Source organism: Alexandromys fortis, unplaced genomic scaffold (assembly GCF_014885135.2).
Source record: "Alexandromys fortis isolate MF-2015 unplaced genomic scaffold, M_Fortis_MF-2015_v1.1 scaffold_56, whole genome shotgun sequence".
NCBI classification, from domain to species: domain Eukaryota; kingdom Metazoa; phylum Chordata; class Mammalia; order Rodentia; family Cricetidae; genus Alexandromys; species Alexandromys fortis.
The window spans coordinates 6,725,567-6,745,630 of NW_026067935.1; the positions used below are offsets into that span (position 1 = coordinate 6,725,567).

General features: G+C 53.7%; 2 protein-coding genes across 2 annotated transcripts in view; one reads left to right on the plus strand and one right to left on the minus strand.

The window, feature by feature from the left end:
* Vps37b (VPS37B subunit of ESCRT-I) overlaps positions 1 to 13,377 on the plus strand; it is a 31,503-nt gene extending 18,126 nt beyond the window's left edge. The window contains exons 2-4 of the mRNA XM_050146546.1: positions 8,490 to 8,661; positions 10,498 to 10,580; positions 11,333 to 13,377. Coding sequence (XP_050002503.1) covers positions 8,490 to 8,661; positions 10,498 to 10,580; positions 11,333 to 11,824 — 747 coding nt within the window. The 3' untranslated portion in view covers positions 11,825 to 13,377. The remainder of the gene's footprint in view (positions 1 to 8,489; positions 8,662 to 10,497; positions 10,581 to 11,332) is intronic.
* Positions 12,507 to 20,064, minus strand: part of Hip1r (huntingtin interacting protein 1 related) — a 31,114-nt gene continuing 23,556 nt past the window's right edge. The window contains exons 19-32 of the mRNA XM_050146529.1: positions 19,169 to 19,316; positions 18,964 to 19,050; positions 18,531 to 18,638; positions 18,237 to 18,373; positions 17,918 to 18,028; positions 17,737 to 17,795; positions 17,618 to 17,648; positions 17,473 to 17,535; positions 17,143 to 17,243; positions 16,925 to 17,030; positions 16,710 to 16,833; positions 16,571 to 16,632; positions 16,253 to 16,459; positions 12,507 to 16,115 (exon numbers count right to left, since the gene is read on the minus strand). Of these exons, the coding sequence (XP_050002486.1) occupies positions 16,068 to 16,115; positions 16,253 to 16,459; positions 16,571 to 16,632; positions 16,710 to 16,833; positions 16,925 to 17,030; positions 17,143 to 17,243; positions 17,473 to 17,535; positions 17,618 to 17,648; positions 17,737 to 17,795; positions 17,918 to 18,028; positions 18,237 to 18,373; positions 18,531 to 18,638; positions 18,964 to 19,050; positions 19,169 to 19,316 (1,392 nt within the window). The 3' untranslated portion in view covers positions 12,507 to 16,067. The remainder of the gene's footprint in view (positions 16,116 to 16,252; positions 16,460 to 16,570; positions 16,633 to 16,709; positions 16,834 to 16,924; positions 17,031 to 17,142; positions 17,244 to 17,472; positions 17,536 to 17,617; positions 17,649 to 17,736; positions 17,796 to 17,917; positions 18,029 to 18,236; positions 18,374 to 18,530; positions 18,639 to 18,963; positions 19,051 to 19,168; positions 19,317 to 20,064) is intronic.

Below are 20,064 nucleotides of genomic sequence, written 5' to 3' on the forward strand. Positions count from 1 at the left end.
GGGGGGCAGGGCAAGGGATCTCGCCGCGTGGTTCCGGTCACGTAGGCCAGGCTACACTCGGACAGACCCGCCAGAAGTCACAAGTGGCCACACCTGGTTCCCTGGATAGCTGGAATGTGAGGCGGGTTCCGCTAAGATTAGCAGTTAATTGGGTGAGGGGTTCTCTGCAGATTCCCCAGGGTGATGGTTCCTGTAATGATTGAGGGGAAATGGCTCCTGACATCCACACACTTGTGCATGCACACATGCACCTGCACACATACAAAGAAAGACCTTTGTCGTAAGTGTGGGGGGGAGGGCACATTCCCGCCTTTAAAATGGCTAGCCAGTGCACACCTGTTACCCAGTGCTCCTGAGGCAGGGGAAGGGAGGGTTAGGGGTATGAGACCACTGGACTACATAGTGAGAGCTGTCTCAGAACAACTGAGATGTTTATGACAGTGCTCTAACCATGATGCCTAGTTAACTAACAGCTAACTGGTTCTGATCATGTACAGAATTCCTATAGAATTCCAGCAGAAGTTGGAATTTAGTGGTTTGGGAAAGTGCACGTGCACGCACGCGCGCGAACGTGTACACACACACACACACACACACAGATTTTAGGGGACGCCAGGGACAAGGGGAGGTAGCACCATGATCAGTGTGGGTGGTCCATCCTGCCTTCCTGCCTCCGCACAGGGTCGGAGTTACCGTAAAGCAGGTGGCTCCAGTCAGGTCATGTCAAAGCGGAGCCACTATCAGCCACTCAGGCCTGCCACGTTTCATTGTTCCCATTACATTGTTCACACAGTACCCATGTAATTCCAAGTCTCGAGGGCTTGCTTATTTTTATCTGAATATTAGGAAATGAGCCTTCCAGGAAATGCCAAGCCCTGGTATGTCGTCCTGCCAGAACGAGGGCACTGGCGAACTGTGGCCCAGAGTCGACTATTTCTTCTCTGGGACTGGCCCGATTACTTCCAAGCCTCGACATTTGCATTTCTGTGAGCTCTTGTTCAAGTCAGTCCTTCCTAACTTTAGCCGCAATGCCAGCTCCATGCAGATGAACAGGAGACTGAGTTTAATGGTCATTGGCTGCTCCTTTCTGAGAAAGCAGCTTCCACCCCAGCAAGAAGGTATTTGATGTCTTTTTTAAAAAAAAGAAAGAAAGAAAGAAGAAAAGGAAAGAAAAGAAAAGCAGAGCCGGGCGGTGGTGGAGCACGCCTTTAATCCCAGCACTCGGGAGGGGAGGCAGATCTCTGTGAGTTCAAGGCCAGCCTGGTCTACAGAACGAGTTCCAGGACAGGCTCCAAAGCTACACAGAGAAACCCTATCACCAAAAACCAAAAAAAAAAAAAAAAAAAAAAAAGAAAGAAAGAAAGAAAAAAAAAATGTGATCAGAAATCTCTGGTCCTTTAATGTTGGTTTTTCTTTTTTGAGGCAGGGTTTTACTATGTAGCTCTGACTGTGTTGGAATTCACTATGTGGACCAGGCTGGCCTTAAACTCACAGATATCTGCCTGCTTCTGCTTCCTGATTGCTGGGATTAAAGGCGTGCACTACCACCACCCAGAAACCCATGGTTCTCAGCCAAGTTGGTGGAGCTTTTGTTGATGAGCAGCTGGTGAGTGACTTCCTGAGTGGGCCGTGTCTTGGAGCTGGTTTCACACAGCCCCCGGGACAGTCGTATTTTAGGACAGTTTCACTGTGTTCTGCAGCTCTTCCGCTGTGTTTCTGTGCCCTCAGAGCTCAGCAGCCTGACTCTGCTTGGGCCTTCTGAGTGAAGAGAGGGAATATGTGTTGACATGGCTCTCCTCAGACTGCCGCCGCAGTGGGGACCAGGTCAGGTCACAGCCTCCTCAAAACCCAAAGTGCATGCATGTGTGTATGTGTGTTGCTGTGCTACACGAATGTGCTTCTGTGCTCTGGCTGGCTTTGAACTTGCAGCTATCCTCCTGTATCTGGAATGTCGGGATCATACAGGATGCACCACATGGGGCTTATTGTTCTGTTCAGAAGGGGCTGAGTGTCCTCATCAGATGGGTGACTGCATAGGGAAAGCAGACTTCTGGCCAGACACAGGCACATGGGTGGAGGGAGCCCCACGGGAAAGGGCAGTGCTGGGAACAAGTCTGGACAGTTTGGGAGGAAGGACAGCATGAGGGAGAGGGCCTGGTTGACCTGCTGTGACTCCTTCCATCTTTGGTGACTTCGAGGAACAGAGCAGACGTGAGGGTACACCTCGTGGACAGCAGAAGACGCCAGCACTGGGCTAGTGCCCTGTGGCTGCTGAAGCAGGTCACCACACCACAGCACTGTAGTCTCCCAGCAGGAATGCCTGTGGCACAGTCTAGGGGCCAGAAGCCTGGCATGCCGTGCCTGTGTCCCTGGAAGAATCCAGGCAAACATCATCCGTCTTGCCTTTCACTTCTTGCTGAGCCAGCTCCCTCCTCTGTGGTGGGTTGTGGTCACAGCTATGTCAATAGAAAAGAGCATAGATGGTGAGGGTCTGGTTCGGGGTGGGCTACACAGTTTAGATAAAGGCAGCCACCACCAAGATTGGTAGGGGATGGGCAGGACAGTGGGGACCTAGGAGTCACATGAACAAAGGTGGTGAAAAGTGTCATGTCTGTCAGATTTCTGCTTACTGCCCAGTAACGTGCTTGTGTGTTAAATACAGCAAGATTGCACACCTTGTACATACACTAAGCCTGTAGAAAGTGGTCAGAAGCCACTCAGGTTGTGACCTTCAAGTCACTAGGCTTGCATCAACTGACAGACTTCCAGTACTGTTAAGAATTTTCAAGCCGAATGGTGGCAGCACACACCTTTAATCCCAGCACTGTTGAGGCAGACAGAGGCTGACGGATCTCAGAGTTCAGGACCAGCCTGGTCTGTAGAGCAAGTTCCAGGACAGCCAGAGCTACACAGAGAAACCCTGTCTCTAAAAACCAAATAAAGAGAATTTCTATTCATTTGTTCATATTGGCTCATGTAGTTCAGTGGTGCCATTTGGTTTGTCGTGCTGAGGTCCTCTTGTGTGTAAAGAGGGAGTCAGAGGCTGCCAGTCTGAGTGGTAGAGGCACACACAGGCCTTTAATCCTAGCACAGTTAAGAAGCAGGCAGTTGTGTGAGTTCGAGGCCAGCCTGGTCTTCAGAGCGAGATCCCGGACAGGCTCCAAAGTTACACAGATAAACCCTGTCTCAAAATCTGCCCCCACTCCCAAAGAAAGTTAGGAAATGGGGACAGACTCGTCTGCCTTAGAGAGACACAGTTAAAACTATAGACAAGGGGGCCAGACCTGGTTGGCTTAAACCTGCCTCCTCCTGTCTTATATTCCTCTCTAGTGCTGGGATGAAAGGCATGCACCACTACCACCCAGTTTCTGTGGCAATCTGCTGTGGCTACTGGGATTAAAGGTGGCCTGGTCTGTATGGCTGATCAGTGCGGCTGTTTTACTCTCTAATCTAAAGACAAACTTTATTTATTAAAATACAAATGAAATATCACCACATTTACCCTTTTTGTCTAAAATAAAAAAGGCTGTAACTAATATAAGAAAAAACTATACACAATAAGTACAATACATAGGCAATAAATCCATTTGCATTTGACAAAATCAGAGAAAATACTCCATATCTATCCTATCTTGTGAGTCCAAAGTCTTGTACCGAATTTACTTTCTATCATAACTTGCTTTCTGCATCAGGTAAACAAGGAAAACTGTAACTCTCTAGTCTTCAACTCCCTCAGAGACCCAAGAAGGAAATGATATTAACTGAGGAAGCAGGAAGTGTGAGCAAGTGACTTCCAAAAACTGCGAGTAACGACAGAAACAGCTGGCTGCCTGGACAGTCACCCAGAGTTCCTCTGCAATGTGGGGGCATCCGTCTTTGGCCTGACAAGTATTACTGGAAACTCAAGCTTCTGACCTGGCCCTAGCCAGCAGGGCTTCAGAAGTCTCGCATCTCTGTAAGCCTTGCATGGGCAGAGGGCTTATATCTGTTTTCTTCTTGTGGAGTACAGGGTTTTTGTTTTTTTTTTGGTGTGTCGTTTGTGTGTGTCGTGTGCGTGTGTCTGTGTTTGCATGTGCACTGGTGGAAGCCAACAATCAGGGGTCTCTCTTATCTTTTTTTTTTTTTTTTTTGTTTTTTTGAGACAGGGTTTCTCTGTGGCTTTAGAGCCTGTCCTGGAACTAACTCTGTAGACCAGGCTGGTTTCGAACTCACAGAGATCCACCTGCCTCTGCCTCGCGAGTGCTGGGATTAAAGGCCCACCATCGCCCGGCCTCTCTCTTATCTTTTGAGACAAGGTCTCTCATTGAATGTGGAGCTCACCTATTGGCTGGCCTAGCTGGCCAGTGAGCTCCAGGGTCAGCCTTTCCCTCCCCAGCACTGGAGACATACTGGGCTCCTACATGGGCACGAGGGATCTGAACCCAGTCCTCAGGCTCGTACCTGATGGACTATCTCTCCAGCTGCCACCACCCCCCATTTTGAAAGGGAGGCATTTTATTTTCCCAGGGTGTCTGCCTTCTGTTTGCACTGACATCAGAAAGGTGGGGTTTTGTTTGCGTGTGCTTATTGTAAGAGGGCGGCTTCTTCTTTGTGGGGTGAGTCGGGTGATTAAAAAAGCCAAGTGATAGATAGTTCAGAGTAGAAAGGGTTTGAAAGTGAATGATTCCACAGACAGCGCGCGCGCGCGCGCGCGCGCACACACACACACACACACACACACACGGCCAGGGTGGCTGTGTTAACTGACTTGGGGCCGATGTCCTAGACGACCTTCCTCTAGCTCATGGGGCAGAAGTAGCCATGCAAATGGGGCCCTGATAAACATGTCACACCACACAGTTCGCTTTACTGGAGGAGGAAGCTGAAGTGAAACTGAGAACATTTACAGAAATGGTTCTTCACCACAGAAATGGTTTCCTGAAAAGATTTCTTAGGGTTAAGGAAAAGGATGGACCGTGGGAAAGATCAAGGGGCCCTGCCACTGCCAGCCTGCTTGCTGCTGCTGTCCCCAAACAAGGGTGTGAACAGCTTGGATTCTCTTTAAGCCTGACATTTGTTAAAGCGGATGTCCCTCTGTAGTTTCAGATCTCTGGCTGGGCCAAGGTGGCCCTGCTCATCTTCCCTAGTCCTTCCATCCTGTCTCTGCTGAAGTTACAAAAGCTAAGAAAAGGTTGGGGAGCCCACAGCATTCCCGACCCTTGTCCTTGTTGCCATTGCCCTCCTGGAGGTTGGGGACCTTGTCTGGGTGGCCATTTAGGGTGTGCTGTCATTGGTTCACATAAGAGCATCTGCTGGCCCCAAGGGTATAAGACATACAGCCGGTTCAACAGCTGTCATCGTGGAGTTTGACTGCTTTATTGGTGGGTGGCTTTGGCGGGAGTCCTGTCAGATTGTCTTGTTTTTAGCTCATGCTTCCTTGTGTTTCTGGGACTTTGTGCTGTGTAGGGCAAGTGGTCCCGATGGTACCCTGTGGGAACAGGAGGTTTTGTATTTGCATTTTATAGAGGAACGGAAGTGGTGCCTCTCAGTTTAGCCGTGTGGTCCCCTGAGAGTTTGGGAGGGTGTCTGAGACGCCTGGTCCTCCAGACAGTCGGTGGTTGGTCTGGGTTCAGGGTGTGTGCGCCTGGAGCTCAAGGCATGATAGGCAGGTGCTCTGCTGCTGAGCTGTGCCTTTAATGGCAGAGGCAAGTGCTTGAGTGTCACCTTCCCCACGTCCATCTCACGACCCTAGGCTCATTGTGTTGCTTCTGCTAAGAACTTCTAGGGACATTCTGCTTTGGAAACTACCCACAGTGTGTGACCCTCCGTGCCCCCGGATAGGCTTAGACTCAAGTGACATTCTTAGAGAGCTCGGCGGGCACACAATGCTCACTTTTTCCTGCTCCCTATCTTGTTACCTTCGCACTGTTCGATGGTAGAGGTGAAAGCAGGGCCTTGCGCACGATTAACCAGAAGCACACTGGGTCCCAGCCTTGTTCTGGGAGTGAGAGTTGGGCTCAGATGATTTCTGGTCTGTTCTGTAATGGGGGGGGGGGAGTGCACACTGGTGGATGAGCAGATTTCCCTGTGCTCTGGGGCCTGTTGTGCCAAACACCATCCGGTAGCTTGGATTTTGATGGGGCGTGACAGACGGTGAACGAGTGAGTTGGTGAGCGGGGTGGCTGAGTTTAGGGTAGTCAGGGCAGCCTCGGCGTAAGCATGAAGAACAGGCCCCACTCCAGAGCCCGAGTGCTCAGCTGCTGGGAAAGGGGCGAGAGTGGCCTTGCAGAGAGGGTGGAAGACACTTTCCTGAGGAGTGTTCTGGCGTGAGCTTTCTCTGCCCACCTTAGGCCTGGAGGGTGCTGGCTTTTTTCAGCAAATGCTGTGGGACGAAGAATTACAGTTCAGTATTGACACATACAAGCCACATGACTGTAGGGCCACGGTGTCTCCATCTTCATGCTTGGGAAACCGAGGCAGGACAGCTGTCAGTTTGTGACCAGCCTGGCCTACACAGTGAGACCCTAGCCGGCCCATAGCAGTTTGTTTGCTTGTGACCAAGCCTGATTTGGGGATAACCAGAGATTCAAATGTCAGACGTAAGACACAGCCGCTGTGTCCTTCATCGCATCCCCAAATGGCAAGGTTCTACCACATACATTCTCACAGCCAGGCAGATAGAGAACAGAGATCTCTGTCACCAGTCAGAGGTTGTCAGCTCACAGCCCTCCTGCCCGTCACAAACCCCATACCTCCTCATTTTGATGTTTGAGACTACTGCACACGTGGAATCATGGGATACATGGCCCTTCAGGGTTGGCTTTTTTCACTCCTGGTGACTCCTGGGGTATTACTTGAGTTGTCCGCATGTGAGCGTGCCCTCTGTCTGCGTGTGAGCGTGCCCTCTGTCCGCGTATGAGTGTGCCCTCCTCCATTGCTGTATAGCATTCCGTGGCACGGACGTGGCACAGCTGGCTGTTTTCATACTTCAAGTTTTAGATTATTTTGAACAAATCTACTGGGAAATTCAAGTGCAGAGGTGTGTGTGTGTGTGTGTGTGTGCGCGCGCGCACACACACGCACGAGCTTTGTTTCCCTGGATGAATGCCCAGGAGTAGAGTTTCTGGGTCAAATGATCTTTCCATGTTTAGTTTCCTAAGAAGTGCCAGAGTGAACGTTCATGGTTTATTTGTGTCTGTTCTTCCCAACAGCTTAACAATGGAAGGAAGACTCAGGTGGCCATAGTCCATGAAGCCCACAGAGAGCCCCAGGTGCCTCTGGGGCAGATGAGGCTCAGGAGCCCTACCTGCTTCTCGGGGCCTCCTTAAAGTTCTGCCTTCCACTGCAGCAGAGATTGAGTGTCCCCATGCCACCATCCTTGGGGTGCTGCTGGTGCTTGTTTTACAGTGCTGAGTTGGGTTGGGGGTCAATGGCTTTGTGACTGGGGCGCTCTGATTTTGGAGGTGGTCTTTAGGGCCTGTGGGAGGATCTAGGTCAGCTGCCTCTGTGTCTGCTGAGCAGATGCCCTCTGCCTGGTGATCAAGGGCTTTTCCTTGGTTCTGGGAGTTCCTCGTGTGTTGTTGCTGTGCGTGTCCCATGTGAGGGTGCTGGGAGTTGTAGAGGTACCGAGGCCATGTACCTGGTGAGCGGTGGAGAGCAGAGGACTAGATAAGAACACGAGAGGAAGGAAGTCCTAGCAGAAATAGCCTGGGTGTGGCGGCAGAGAATAGTAAAGGGAAAAGAAATGCCTGGGTGGGGTTGAAGAGCTGCTGGGAGAGGGGTAGCGGTGGGCAGGCCGTGGAGAGGGAGCGCGTCACGTGTCATGAGTGAGCAGACAGGGAACTAGAGGGCAGATGTATTTGTTTCTTGCTTTTCTCTGAACAGACTGTGGCCAAGCTTTGCCCTTTGTCCTCTCATAGACCCCACCCACCCACCCAAGGCCCACACAGGCAGCTCTCAGTATCTGTCAGCCAGAGAGCCTGGAGTCAGAGGGAGGAGCCCTTGATGCGCACAGCCAGCCCCTTTCCCGTTGGGTTGGCTTTGCTAATGGGGGATGACCCAGGGGCTGTTGTGGGCGTGGGAAAGATGGGAGAAGCAGTCACTGCAAACATAATTCTCTCGGCCCAGCTGGGCTCCTTTGATCTGAGGCTGACGATGAAGCAGATGTTGACATCCTGCCAACTTAGACCCCTCTGATAAAAGTGGCCCCTGTTTCCTCTGCAGCGGCAGGAGCTTGCCCTGGACAGTCCAGCACAGTGGCAGCTGTACAGAATTCAAATCACAGTGCAGCCATTGAAGCCAAAGCCCATGGGGAGGGAAGTGGGCCTTGCCTTTTGTGAATGGGGAGAGCGCCCACAAGAAGGTGGAGGGGCAAGAGTGTCTGCCCAGTACTTGGAGCCATCTAGGAGAGCAGGGTGGAACTTGTGGGGGGCGTGGCATCTGGGAGGGGCCATGTAGGACTTGCCTGTGAACTGAGCACCCTGAGTCTCACCAGCCTGTGTTTCTTGCAGACACAAACGGTTCAGCTTAACAAAGAGATGACACTGGCTAGCAACAGGAGCCTGGCGGAGGAAAACCTTTTGTACCAGCCCCGGCTGGATGCGCAGAAAGCTCACCTGACCCAGAAATACCAGGAACTCCAGGTTCTCTTTGAGGCCTATCAGATAAAGAAGACCAAGCTAGGTAACGTCTCAGGCAATCTTTTGAGACTAAAGAGTTGAAGGAACTCTGGGCGGTGTGTGAACCTTTAATCTCAGCATGGGGAGGCAGAAACACAATTACCTGTAAGTTTGAGGCTAGCCTGGTCTACAGAGTAATTTCTAGGACAGAAATCACAGAAGAAGACACAGAGAAACACTGTCTCAAAAAACAAACAAAAAAAGGAAACATTGTCTGGACTGGAGAGGTGGCTCAGGGGTTAAAAATATTTGCTGCTCTTCTAGAGGTCCTGAGTTGGGTTCCCAGCACCCACAGCTGGCACCTCACAACTTCCGGTAACTCCAGCTCCAAGGGATTTGGTGTCTTCTGGCACCAGCATATACATGTAGACACACACATAGGTAAACATACATGCAGACACACACATAGGTAAACATAAATGCAGACACACACAAATGTTAAAACATCTGCTGTGGTGGTACACACCTTTAATCCCAGCACTCAGAAGACAGGGGCAGGTGGATCTCTGAGTTTTAGGCCAGCCTGCTCTACAGGGCGAGTTCCAGGACAGCCAGGGCTACATAGTGAGACCCTGTCTCAAAAGTTAAACCAAAAAACCAGAATCACCCCCTTCTGTGGAATGTGGTGGTGGTAGCTGCTGTTTGCTCTAGTCCCGTCTCTGACTGCAGTAAAGTTACCGACAGCCACTTAACCAGAACCAAAGAACAGATTAAAAGACCAGACACACCAGATCCTGGTGTGGGATGCTCCTCGGGAGGCTTCTCTGCCACACGGCGCATTCTGTGACTCAGGGACGGGGATGCTCTGTCCCTGAGGAGATGTTTGTTTTTTGTCCAGTCATTAAGTTGAAGAATCATCTAAGTGTCTCTCTGCAGAGTGAGGGCTGGGGCGTGATTACACAGTGCAGTGGCAGGTTTGAAAAGAATGAATCTCAGATAACATCTAGAATTTAGTCTGTGGACAGGGGGATGATGCTGAGTGAGAGTCGGGTAGACGGAGCACACTCTGCCTGCAGAGCCAGGGCAGCGTCGTCTGATGGAGAGGCCAGCCTCGAAGGCAGAAGGGAGAGTGGACTTGATGGAGCCTTTGGGGGTGTCTTTCTGGCCTGACCTGGTAGTCCTCAGGTTTTATTCAGATGGTGTTTGTTTTTAAGATTGACTTTTATGTAAGTGTCTGTGTGAATGTGTGTTACCTGACGTGGGTGCTAGGAACGGAACTCAGGCCCTCGGAAGGAGCAGGGAGTGCTTCCCTTAGCCTCTCAGCCTTCTCTCTACCCTCATGTCTTTAAAATCGAAGACCCTAAGGCTTGACTATGTGCTAGATTAAGTTAGCACTCAGAAATGGAACCTGGTAAGCTAGAAGGTAGGAAAAGGTCCTTTGAATGGTGACAGTGGCCCGCAGCTGAAGGAGTGTGGTGAGATGGTATTTTACAGTGGGAGTGGGTGGGCTGCGGGCAGAGCTCTGTAGCACACTACTGGCCTCGTACATGTGCGGTCCTTGTTTACCCCTTAGTACTGGGGAAGCCTGTGTAATTGCAGTGTTATGGTCACACATGGGAAGCAGCCAGCTCCATGGACAGATGGTGTCCTGCTCCATCCAGGCAGGAGCTGGCCTGCTCTGTCCTAGAGCCAGTCCCTGCATCCCTTTGGATTTGAGGCTTTACTGTCAGATCCTGGAAAGTCCGCTCTTGTTGCTTTTCAGTGACTGTTTTGGTGACACACACCCTTAATCCCAGCATGGGGTCTCTGAGTTCGAGGATAACCTTTCTCCAACAAGGAACCTGGAAGGTATCCTGTGGGATGCCCTGCCTCATGGCATCGTATTTTTTGCTTTTCCCAGATAAGCAGTCAAGCAGTGCCTCCTTGGAGACTCTGTTAGCACTTCTTCAAGCAGAAGGGGCCAAGATTGAGGAAGACACTGAGGTAAGGCTAGATGACCTTATGAGAATACCCCAGCACGTGTCTGGGTCACCTTGCCCAGTCCGTGGACCTGTTACCTCCACTGCCAACGGGGGACATTTCCTAAGCACACAGGTCTGAGTGCAAGTGAGCAGAATGTGCTAGGCAGGGGTCCAGCAGGCAGGGGCAGCCCAGTGCTGACCCAGACCAGGGTGCGCGCTGCTCTGCCAGGCTCCTGGTGCCAGTGGCTGAGCGGCATCTCCTGTGGTCAGTGAGTCAGCTGGTCACTGCAGCCTTCCAGACATGGCTAGCCAGAGTCTTGTCAGGGGAGGAAATGAGTCAAGGCTGGCACATGTTGCCCAGGTCAGGCTACGCTAGTCTGACTAACCATTAGGCTTTGGCAGGCCCTGATAGCCACAAGCAGAATTCTCTGCTGCTGCCCCGTCCAGGGTGAGTCACTGGTCAGGGTATGGCCAGGTGGAAATCAGAGGGCGGGGCCCAGGCAGTAGCCATCTCTGGAGTAGAGAGCTGGCAGCTCAGGCTGCCCATCTGTTGGATTCTGGAAGCTGGGGCCAACAGCGGGACCACCCACCTCATCTTCCTGGGAGAGCAGACCCAGGCACACCTCTGCCGACTGCAGCTCTGCGCATGAGGCCTATTCCCAGGAGGAGGGATGCCGCAGGGAACTAGAGCCTCCTTCCCTGGCCTGGACTGTGAAGGGAACAGTCTAACTAACAGTGGGCCTGTCTTGTAATCGTTTCTCCTGCTTCTTGTAGAACATGGCAGAGAAGTTTCTGGATGGAGAGCTTCCTCTGGATGCCTTCATTGACGTCTACCAGAGCAAGCGGAAGCTGGCACACATGCGGCGTGTGAAAGTGGAGAAGCTGCAGGAGCTGGTGCTGAAGGGACAGAGACTCCCACAGGCCGGAGCCCCAGTACCGCCCAGGGTGCCTGAGCCATCGACTGCCACCTCCCTGCCCTACCCTTCTCTGGAGGCCACTGGGCTCTCTTCTGTCGTGCCTCGGCGCATCCCACCACCTCCACCCCCGGTGCCCGCAGGACACATGGCCACCCCATTCACTGCTGCCATGGGCTCAGGACAGGCTTCTCCATACCCAGGATTACAGTGCCCACCTCTGCCCCCGAGGGTGGGCCTCCCCTCTCAGCAAGGATTCTCTGCACAGTTGGTGTCGCCATACCCACCAGCCCTGCCCCAGAGACCCCCTCCACGACTGGCTCCACACCAGCCGGGCTTCATCCTCCAGTGAGCTCTGGCGTCTGTTCTTCCTGCAAGACACCCTCTGCCTGCCATGCCAAGCTCTGCAATGGAGGCTGCGGAGTTCAGCATCTGGGCCAATAGCTTGGGTGCCCTGGGTCAGTGTGTCCACCCGATTTTAGAACTGTAGGTCCGTGGTAAGTAACGAGAGCGAGTTTTGTGGACCAAGGGAGCTCTCTGTGCCAGGCCACTGTCTGGCACTCTCGGTCATCACATGGGTCTGTGCTCTGGGTGTGATTTCTGAGTATCTAGTGTTGATGGACTTGTGCATCTGGAAGATAAACCTCCCCTCCAGTTTAGAGTCATGGCCCTCCTGTTGCAGCTTTATTTAATAAGCATGGTTCGTTATATCTGTTTTATTTTCAAGTCTTGGTCTACCAGCTGCTATGGTGCCGGTAAAGGCTGGTTTACACTGGCCAGCCTGGAACATGTGCCCACAGCCAGGCCTTGCTGGGCACCTGTGCTGTCCACTCAGTCTGTGCCAGGCAGGTTCATCAGTCACCTCTCCTCCCGCCAGACTGGATGCTCTCGGTTCAAAACCGTGAGCATAGTTTGCACTTGGCTGCCGTGTGCAGAGGCCAGGAGAGCTGTGGCTCTGGGTGTGAGGCTGGTGTGAGCTGGACTTTGCACAGCAGAGTCCTCAGCCCTCACTCACACCTCAGGTCTCATGATGGTTTCTGTGAAAAAAAAAATACTCAGTGTTTTTACTACACTTGTAATTTTCCTGTTTTATATTTGGAAAGGAAACTTTTTGACACTCTCAAGACCATTCAGGGAAACTTTTTTAAAAACGCAGAGACTGTTTCGAGCTGGTTAAAAATGCAGATTGAGTGCCGCTTCCTGTCAGGCGAGCAGTGCATGGTCACATCCGTCAGTGCCCGTGCTGTGCCTTAGCTTCACTTGGTGCCGGGACTCAGATGCCTGCAGTGGGCCTCATTGCTTTGTGATAGCTCAGAGGAGGCCCATCTACCTTCAACCAGGATCCTCTCGGGAGTGTTCTCTGCCATCGCTGACAGTGCTGCAGGTGCTGGCCAAGAGCACAGAAGAGGTTTGGGAAAGCCCACCTCACTGGAATGACAGCGGTGGCTCCTTCCTCTCTGGGATCTCATCTGCAGGTGCCACGTGTGCAGAGTTCCCAGGGCCCAGGTGGGGAGGGCCAGCAACCACACCTGTTCCCAGAAGAGGGCTGTGTGAGCCCTTCCCGTACCCTGCCAGTTGGCCTCAACCCAAGGTGACGGGGCAGAACTGGTTAGAGAGCCTGTCCCTGGCGGTAGCGCCAGCCTCTGTCCCCAAGTCTCCTCCTGCTCCTGGATTGGACCCAACTGGAGCTGTTGTAAAGAGACAAAGCTGTGTGTACCACCTCGATACCTCTGCCACCAGCTGCCGCCGGGAACTCCCGCTGCCCCAATCATGGGCTGCAGCCACAGGGAGCTCCAGGAGGATGTGGTGAGGGGCTGCCAGGCTGACCTTGCCATCACCGCCAGGGCCATATCTGGCACTAGGGTTGTAAAGCTGTAGAACTCTTAATAAATTGAGAATTATTAATTTGTTTGTTGCATTTCTCTATTCTTTAGCCTGCCACTGCTTTACATGGTTCTAGAATGTCTAGCAAAAGGCTGAGGCTGGACAGGCAGGAGGAGTGCTAGGAGTTCAAGGCCAGCCTGTTCTATGGAACAAGTTCCAGGTCTCAAAAAACAACAACAACAACAAAAAACAAAAAACAAAAAACAAAGCTGTTTATTCTAGATCCCTGGCACTAGCCATGGATTGGTTGTTTTGGTTTTTTTGTTTTGTTGTGTTTTGTTTTTTCTGACTGTCCTGGAACTCATTTTGTAGATCAGGCTAGTCCCAAACTCACAGAGATCCGCCTGCCATTGCCTCCTGAGTGCTGGGATTAAAGGCGTGCACCACCATCCTCTCTAGGTAGGGCTTGTATAAGTCAGATAGCAGTAACAGAAACATGTTTCTGACATAGGACTGTGTGTTTGGGATTGCAGCCATAGCGCTGAGGGTGACTTCAAGGCACCAGCCATCCTTGGTCTCTGTGCCACAGATGAAATAGCTAGGACACCGGTGGTTTCAGGTGCTAGGTTTTAGGGTCTAACATTGTGTTTCAAGAAAGTGTCCCCTCCCACACCAAGCCCCACTGTGTGCTGCCTCCTGTGCCTTCAGGTGCCTGCCTGAAGGTAGCAGTAACAGAAAAATGTTTCTGACCTGGTTGAGCTTGTACCTTGTCGCCTGTGCTCTGCTGACCTTTGCTGAGCTGTGTGTCTGGACCACAAGGCCCCTACAAGGGATGTGACCCAAGAGCAACCCTGTAGCATCCCATGACCTCTTCTGAGGAAGATGCTCACATACACAGCCCTATGGTTATGACAGGAGATGCGTGTGACCAGAGGCTGGGGAATGATTTGGAGAGGTGGGGTTGATTGGTGACTGGTCTCCAGTTCCAGATTGGCGCCCCAGAATGCAAGGTCAGGTGGACCCTTTGGATCACTGGCCAGTTTGGACCAATTTTCTCTGGTTTGTACACATGAATACTCAAGAAGCATTTGAAATTCTATAAAAACATGATTCAGACCTGGCAGCCAGTTCCATTAGCCTCACACTGGAGATCAACTTGCAAAGCACTGGAACACACAAGCTTCTACCCTGCTGCCCGGGAAGCTTGCCTGCCCCAGTAGCATACGCTCTTCTATAAATCTTATATAATGCTGAGTGTGGGGATGGGGCCCCAGCCACCTCTGCTGGGCTGCAGGTTGAGTGGTATCTCTGGAGCCTGGAGGTCAAGGTCCTCGCCCACCAGCTCAGACACTAGAAGTCTAGAAACTGCCAACTGTAACCAAATGGTCTCAGATTAGCGCCCTGGTGTTAACCACTGGTGAGGCCCTAGCAGCTCCCAGGCTGGAATAGCAGTGGTCTCAGGGAAGCCTTGGGAGGATGGGAGGGCGATGATGGCTAGTTCAGCCCATGCTACAGCAGTCTGCAGGAAGACTGACTGGTGCTTGGTGACAACTACTAGCAAGACTCTTCATGTCCTCGGGTTCAATGTCAACTGCAGACACCTACACAGGGCCAGAGAAGTGTGCATCTCTGGAAAAATGAAAAATCCGGCACAGGCCCTCACTAGGGCACTGGTGACAACAGTGTTTTATTGCCAATGGAATTCAAACACAGAATACTAGACACAGAGCAAAGGAACTGGCTCCCTCCCACAGTCCCGGACCTTGCCCCACGGTTGGTAGCTTTCCCAGGGCACAGGGCAGGCAATGAGGGAGGCTGGGCACCTATCCAGCTCAAGCTCAGCTGCTGTCTCTATCGGTCTGGATATCCCCACCCGCAACTATTCTCCCTCATAGGCTCAAGAAACAAATTTATTCCAACTGTCAGGGGCAGGCCAGGCCAGGCCTCCAAGTCTGGGCTGCTCCACCTGGGGGCCCCACAGGAATTCCTGAGCCCCCGAAAAGGTGGGCTGTGGCTTCTGTCTGTTTTAGCTTCTTACTGAGCTGAAAGTCCCCAGCTTCAGGAGGACTGACATCTACCCACGAAGGTGGGTGATAAGCAGCCATACTAGTGAAGGCAGCCAGGCCGGGAGAAGGGAAAACAGGAAGTGGGAGGGTGGCTGAGTCCGGCTGGGAATGGAAACTCAAGCGCAGAGGCAGCACCTGAGCCAGGGCTGCTCCAGGCACAGCCCAGCAGCAGCCCCGGCCACCCTGTGGCCAGGTTCCCACACAAAGCCTGGTTTCCTGGGACTCTGAGCATGGATGCCCTAGCACCAGGCCCCCAGAGGATGATGCAGCCTAGCCTACCTGCTCTCCCTCAAGGGCCACAGGTCACCCCCTCATCCCCAAAAGCCAGCAGGGGACCCTCTCTTTTCCGTCCACTTACAGCCTCAGACTTTGGAGCTCAGAAGCAGGACAGCTCCTGGCGTGTGACCTGTCCCCAGTGTGCGGACTAGACTCGGTAGAGAGGACTAACAGTATTCACACTGTCCCAGATGTTAGCTGCAGTTGTGGCTCAGGCCTGCCATCCCGGCTGCTCTGGGCAGTTCCTACTAAGATAAATAGACTCAAATCCAGATCAACTACCCCATGGAGCCAAGACCCCTTGGGCTGGTGAAGGCTGCTTTGGGCTCCAGGTGCAGTAGTTCAAGCCTCTCAGAGGCCCCTTGACCATGGCCAGACAGCTACGTAAGGCCCAGCATGACCAGCAGCCGTCCGCTGGACACTCAAGGCCTAGTAGTTCACAAGTTGAGCTGGGTAGACGCCGTCCTTTGTGCTGAGCTGCAGGAGTCAAGATGAGGGGCTCAGTAGGCGAGGCCAGAGCACATGTACCATCCAGGTACAGACACTAAACACCCTTTGCACACGCACGCACGCACACTCGCTCTCCTCCCTAACCCAGCACTGATGTATGGCACCTGGTTGTCTGGCCTGGGGGCTATGCTGGGTTTCTGAGCCAAGGGTGGCTTCTTGGTGGCCAAACTCCGGGGAGCTGGGCTGGGTCTGCTGGGTTCTTCCTCTCCAGGCGTCCCCATCACCCCAGCCAGGACATAGTGCTGTCTGCGCAGTTCCCCGAGCCGTACACGCTCTGCCTCCAGTGTCTTCTCCAGCTCCAGGACCCGCACCTGCAGGCCACAGAGCCAACTCAGCACTCAGTGCTGCCCGGGAGTCCCAGGACTTTCCCAGACATCAGTCTCAAGAGGGAGCCTGGCAGCTGGGGGCACGAGGGTGCTCACTTGCGTCTCCATCTCCTGTTTCTTCAGCTTGATGAGGGACAGGCCGGAGAAATCCATGGTGTCTGTGATCAGGAGGAAGGAGGAAGCTGAGCGAGCTCTCCCACCCCCTCTGGGAAACCCCTGAGTATGCAGCACTTGCCTCTGTCCTCGATCTGTTCCTGGCCGGATTTGGTGGAGGCCACCACGTTAGCGGCCCTCTCGTTGACAGAGCGGGAGCACTCCTGCAGGCGGCTCAGGTGGGGGCTGTGTTTGTCGGCTTTTACCTGCAGGGAGCACAGTGGTCACCATCTGCTGGCCACAGTCCAAGTCCAAGTCCAAGTCCAGGCCCGACACAAACCCCGCACAGCCTCTCACCTTGGAGGCTGCCACCAGCTGGGCTGTGCTGGCTGCAATCTCGTGAGAGCAGACGATGAGCTCCTCATATTTACCCATGTGAAGCACCACCTTGTCAGCCGACTCCCTAGGGATGGGGACCAGTCAGGGGCTGGGGCTCTGCACCATCAACAAGTAGGGCAACCCACACCCCAGACCTAAGCGCCTGTCCCGGCCCACCCCCACCTGGGGCGACATACACCAACTGTGTGGCTCCCCAGCCCACTGCCTTAGAGGCGGAGATGAGGCCTTCGGTCCACCGAGAGTTCTTGGCATAAAATTCCTGCTGCGTGGCTGCCCCCTAGTGGTAATGAAAGGACAAGACAGGATGAAGGACATTTCAGAGAGGAATGGGTGCCCAAAGGGCATATCCCTGAAGCCTCCCTGAGGTGTGGGGATTTTTAGATGTGGCAATGGACACTGTATGGTGGGGTGGGGGTGGGGGCGTCATGCACAAAGGGGTCAGGGCTCCGAGGTGACCTTTCTGACCCAGCAAGGGAAGCTGCCAGACCACGGCCCTGCCTGCTCACCCTGCCGCTCTCCACGATCTCCTTCTGCAGGCTGGTGGAGGTCATCACGAGGAGCCGGATGGCCTGCCAAGACCAAGATATGACTGATTCATTCTCCAGGTGGTCCCGACGCAGAAGCCGCCCTGGGGTCACCCACCGCACTCACCTTCATGAGGTCTGTGCAGGAGTTGAGGATCCTGGGAGGAGCGGGGAAGAAAGAGAACCCAGCTCAGCAGTCAGGAAGCTGCTCTAGGCTAGGGCTCTGGGGCCGGAAGCGGTACCCACCTCTCATTCACCTCCAGCTTCACCCCTGAGCTCTCATGGCGGGCCTGGTTCATCATGTCCTGTTCCGTGACACAGAATGAGCCAGCAGCTCACAAGATACTACCTACTGCTCTCAGAGGCAGCCTCCAGCCCCTTAGTTCCTTTCCTGCAGAGACCGGGAGTCCGGATGCTCGGTCCTCACCTCAATCCTCCGCACAGCGTCCTCAATGGCCGCAGAGGTGGCTGCCATCTCCTTGTCAACCATGGCCCCGAGCTCCTCTTGCCGCACATCCAGGCTCTTGGGCTTCAGGTCCTGGATGGCACAAGTCAGACAGGGAGACTGACCCTCACCAAGGTCCAGCGAAGCTGTGCAGGGAGTAGGAGGCTGGGGGCGGCGTGTGCGGGTGCAGCCCTGTGTCCTGACACTGCGTGCTCACAGCCTGCACATCTGCACACCGAGCTCATGGACAGAAGGGTTAGCCCCGCTTCAGCCCGCGCTCTGCCTTGGCTGCACACCTCACCTGGCCCAGCTGAAGAAGACCCTGCAGGGGGGCCCGCATTAGGCTGGGCTGTGCCCTTGGTAGCATTGTCCGGTCCTGCAGCTGGCCCGTGAGCTCTAGAGCCCGGGCTCCACATTCCCTGCAAGTGTCAATCAGGCCTGTTGGGGTTAAGGAAGGTTTGTGAGGAGAGTCCTAGAAAAGTCCCCACACTCCCTGGCCTACGACCTAATGCAAAGCCTGGTCCCCTGTGCACTGTGAAGACCCCCGTGTGAGACAAGGTGACGCAGCCAGGCCCTGCCACCAGGATCAACTTACGGTCGGCAGGGTCAGTGGGGGCCAGGTGGGAGGTGGCACCACCGTTGACGATGGTGTCCGCGGTCAGATGGGAGAAGCGGGTCAGTGCTGCCACCAGGGCAGAAGCATCTGCAGGTGGATAAGGCCGAGGTCGTCGGGAGGGAGCGATGAGATTCTTGGTGTGGGGAAACTGCATCGTTTTCCCAGAGAGCCTGGGCCACGGCCCCAGCACCCCAGCATGGGTGAGGACAGAGGGCTGAGAGGTCATTTATCAAGCAGAGCCAGCGTGACCTCAGGCCCTGTGTTCCCTCTACTTCCTACGGGCACAAGGCTCTGAGTGACAACAGGCTTCCTGGAGAGGCGCCTATCACTCCGAGAACCCCGCACCCGGCAGCCCTAGCCCCAGGAGCCCTAAAGAAACTACAGGTCCACTCTACCCTCCACCTGTCCTCACCTTCAGAGCTGGTCAGGTACTGGCTGTGGCCCTTCTCCAGGGCACTCACCGTGTCCAGGGCCGCCTGGGCCCGGCTCACCAAGTAGTCTGCAAGTACAGGGCACAAGTGTAAGGCCTAGCCTGCTGCCACATGCTTCTCACGAGTGGGTGACAGGAGCAAGCCTGCCTGCTGGGTGAGCCCCTCCGGGAGCCCTTGTGCACACACCTGGGGAGCTGGTGCAGCGCAGATGCAGGGGGTCATCCAGCTTGCTCACTGCATCCTGCAGAATGGCCTCCGCCTCAGCAGCAGCGCTGCGCAACACTGCAAACTGATCTTCCAGCAGCTTCTGCCGTAGCCCCTGTTCCTGTGACTCCTGAGGGCAAAGAGACGAAACCTTCAGAGCCCTCAAGGCTCAGCTCCAGGGACTGACAGTGGGAGGCTGGTCAAGGCCAGCTGACTCCCTCCACAGAAGGATGTCCTAGCCTAGCTGCGGTAGAGTTCTAGACCATCTCCCTCCCTCCCAGGGCTTGGAAGACTCATGGGGTGAGATGGGGAGGGAGTAGGGGGCAAACAGCTCAGTGAGAAACAGCCCAGGACCTAGAAAATCAAAGGGCCACTGGGCACACAGTAAGCTGTTCAAGAGCTGGCAAAATGGCTCAGTGGTAAAGGCGTCTGCCACCAAGCATGGCAATCTGACAACCCGGGTTCAATCCCCGGAACCCAGAAGGTGGAAGGAAAGAACTGACTCCCGCAAGCTGACCTCTGACCTCCACCATGAGCTCCCCAACAAAATAAACTGTTTTCTAAAAGAGAAAGGAAGGAAGGAAGGAAGGAAGGAAGGAAGGAAGGAAGGGGGAGAGAGAGAGAGAGAGAGAGAGAGAGAGAGAGAGAGAGAGAGAGAGAGAGAGAGAGAGAGAGAGAGAGAGAAAGGGCATTCTGTATCATCAGACAATGAGAAAATGCAAATCAAAATCTCAGTCACAATAAACAACGCTGAGTGGTGGGGCACACCCAGGACTTATTTCTTGGGCCTGGGATGCTTTTGCCTCCCGAGAGGTGAGAATGTCTCAGCCGTGGAAGGGAAGCCAGGCTCCGAGCACAGTGAGAATACTGACTCACTC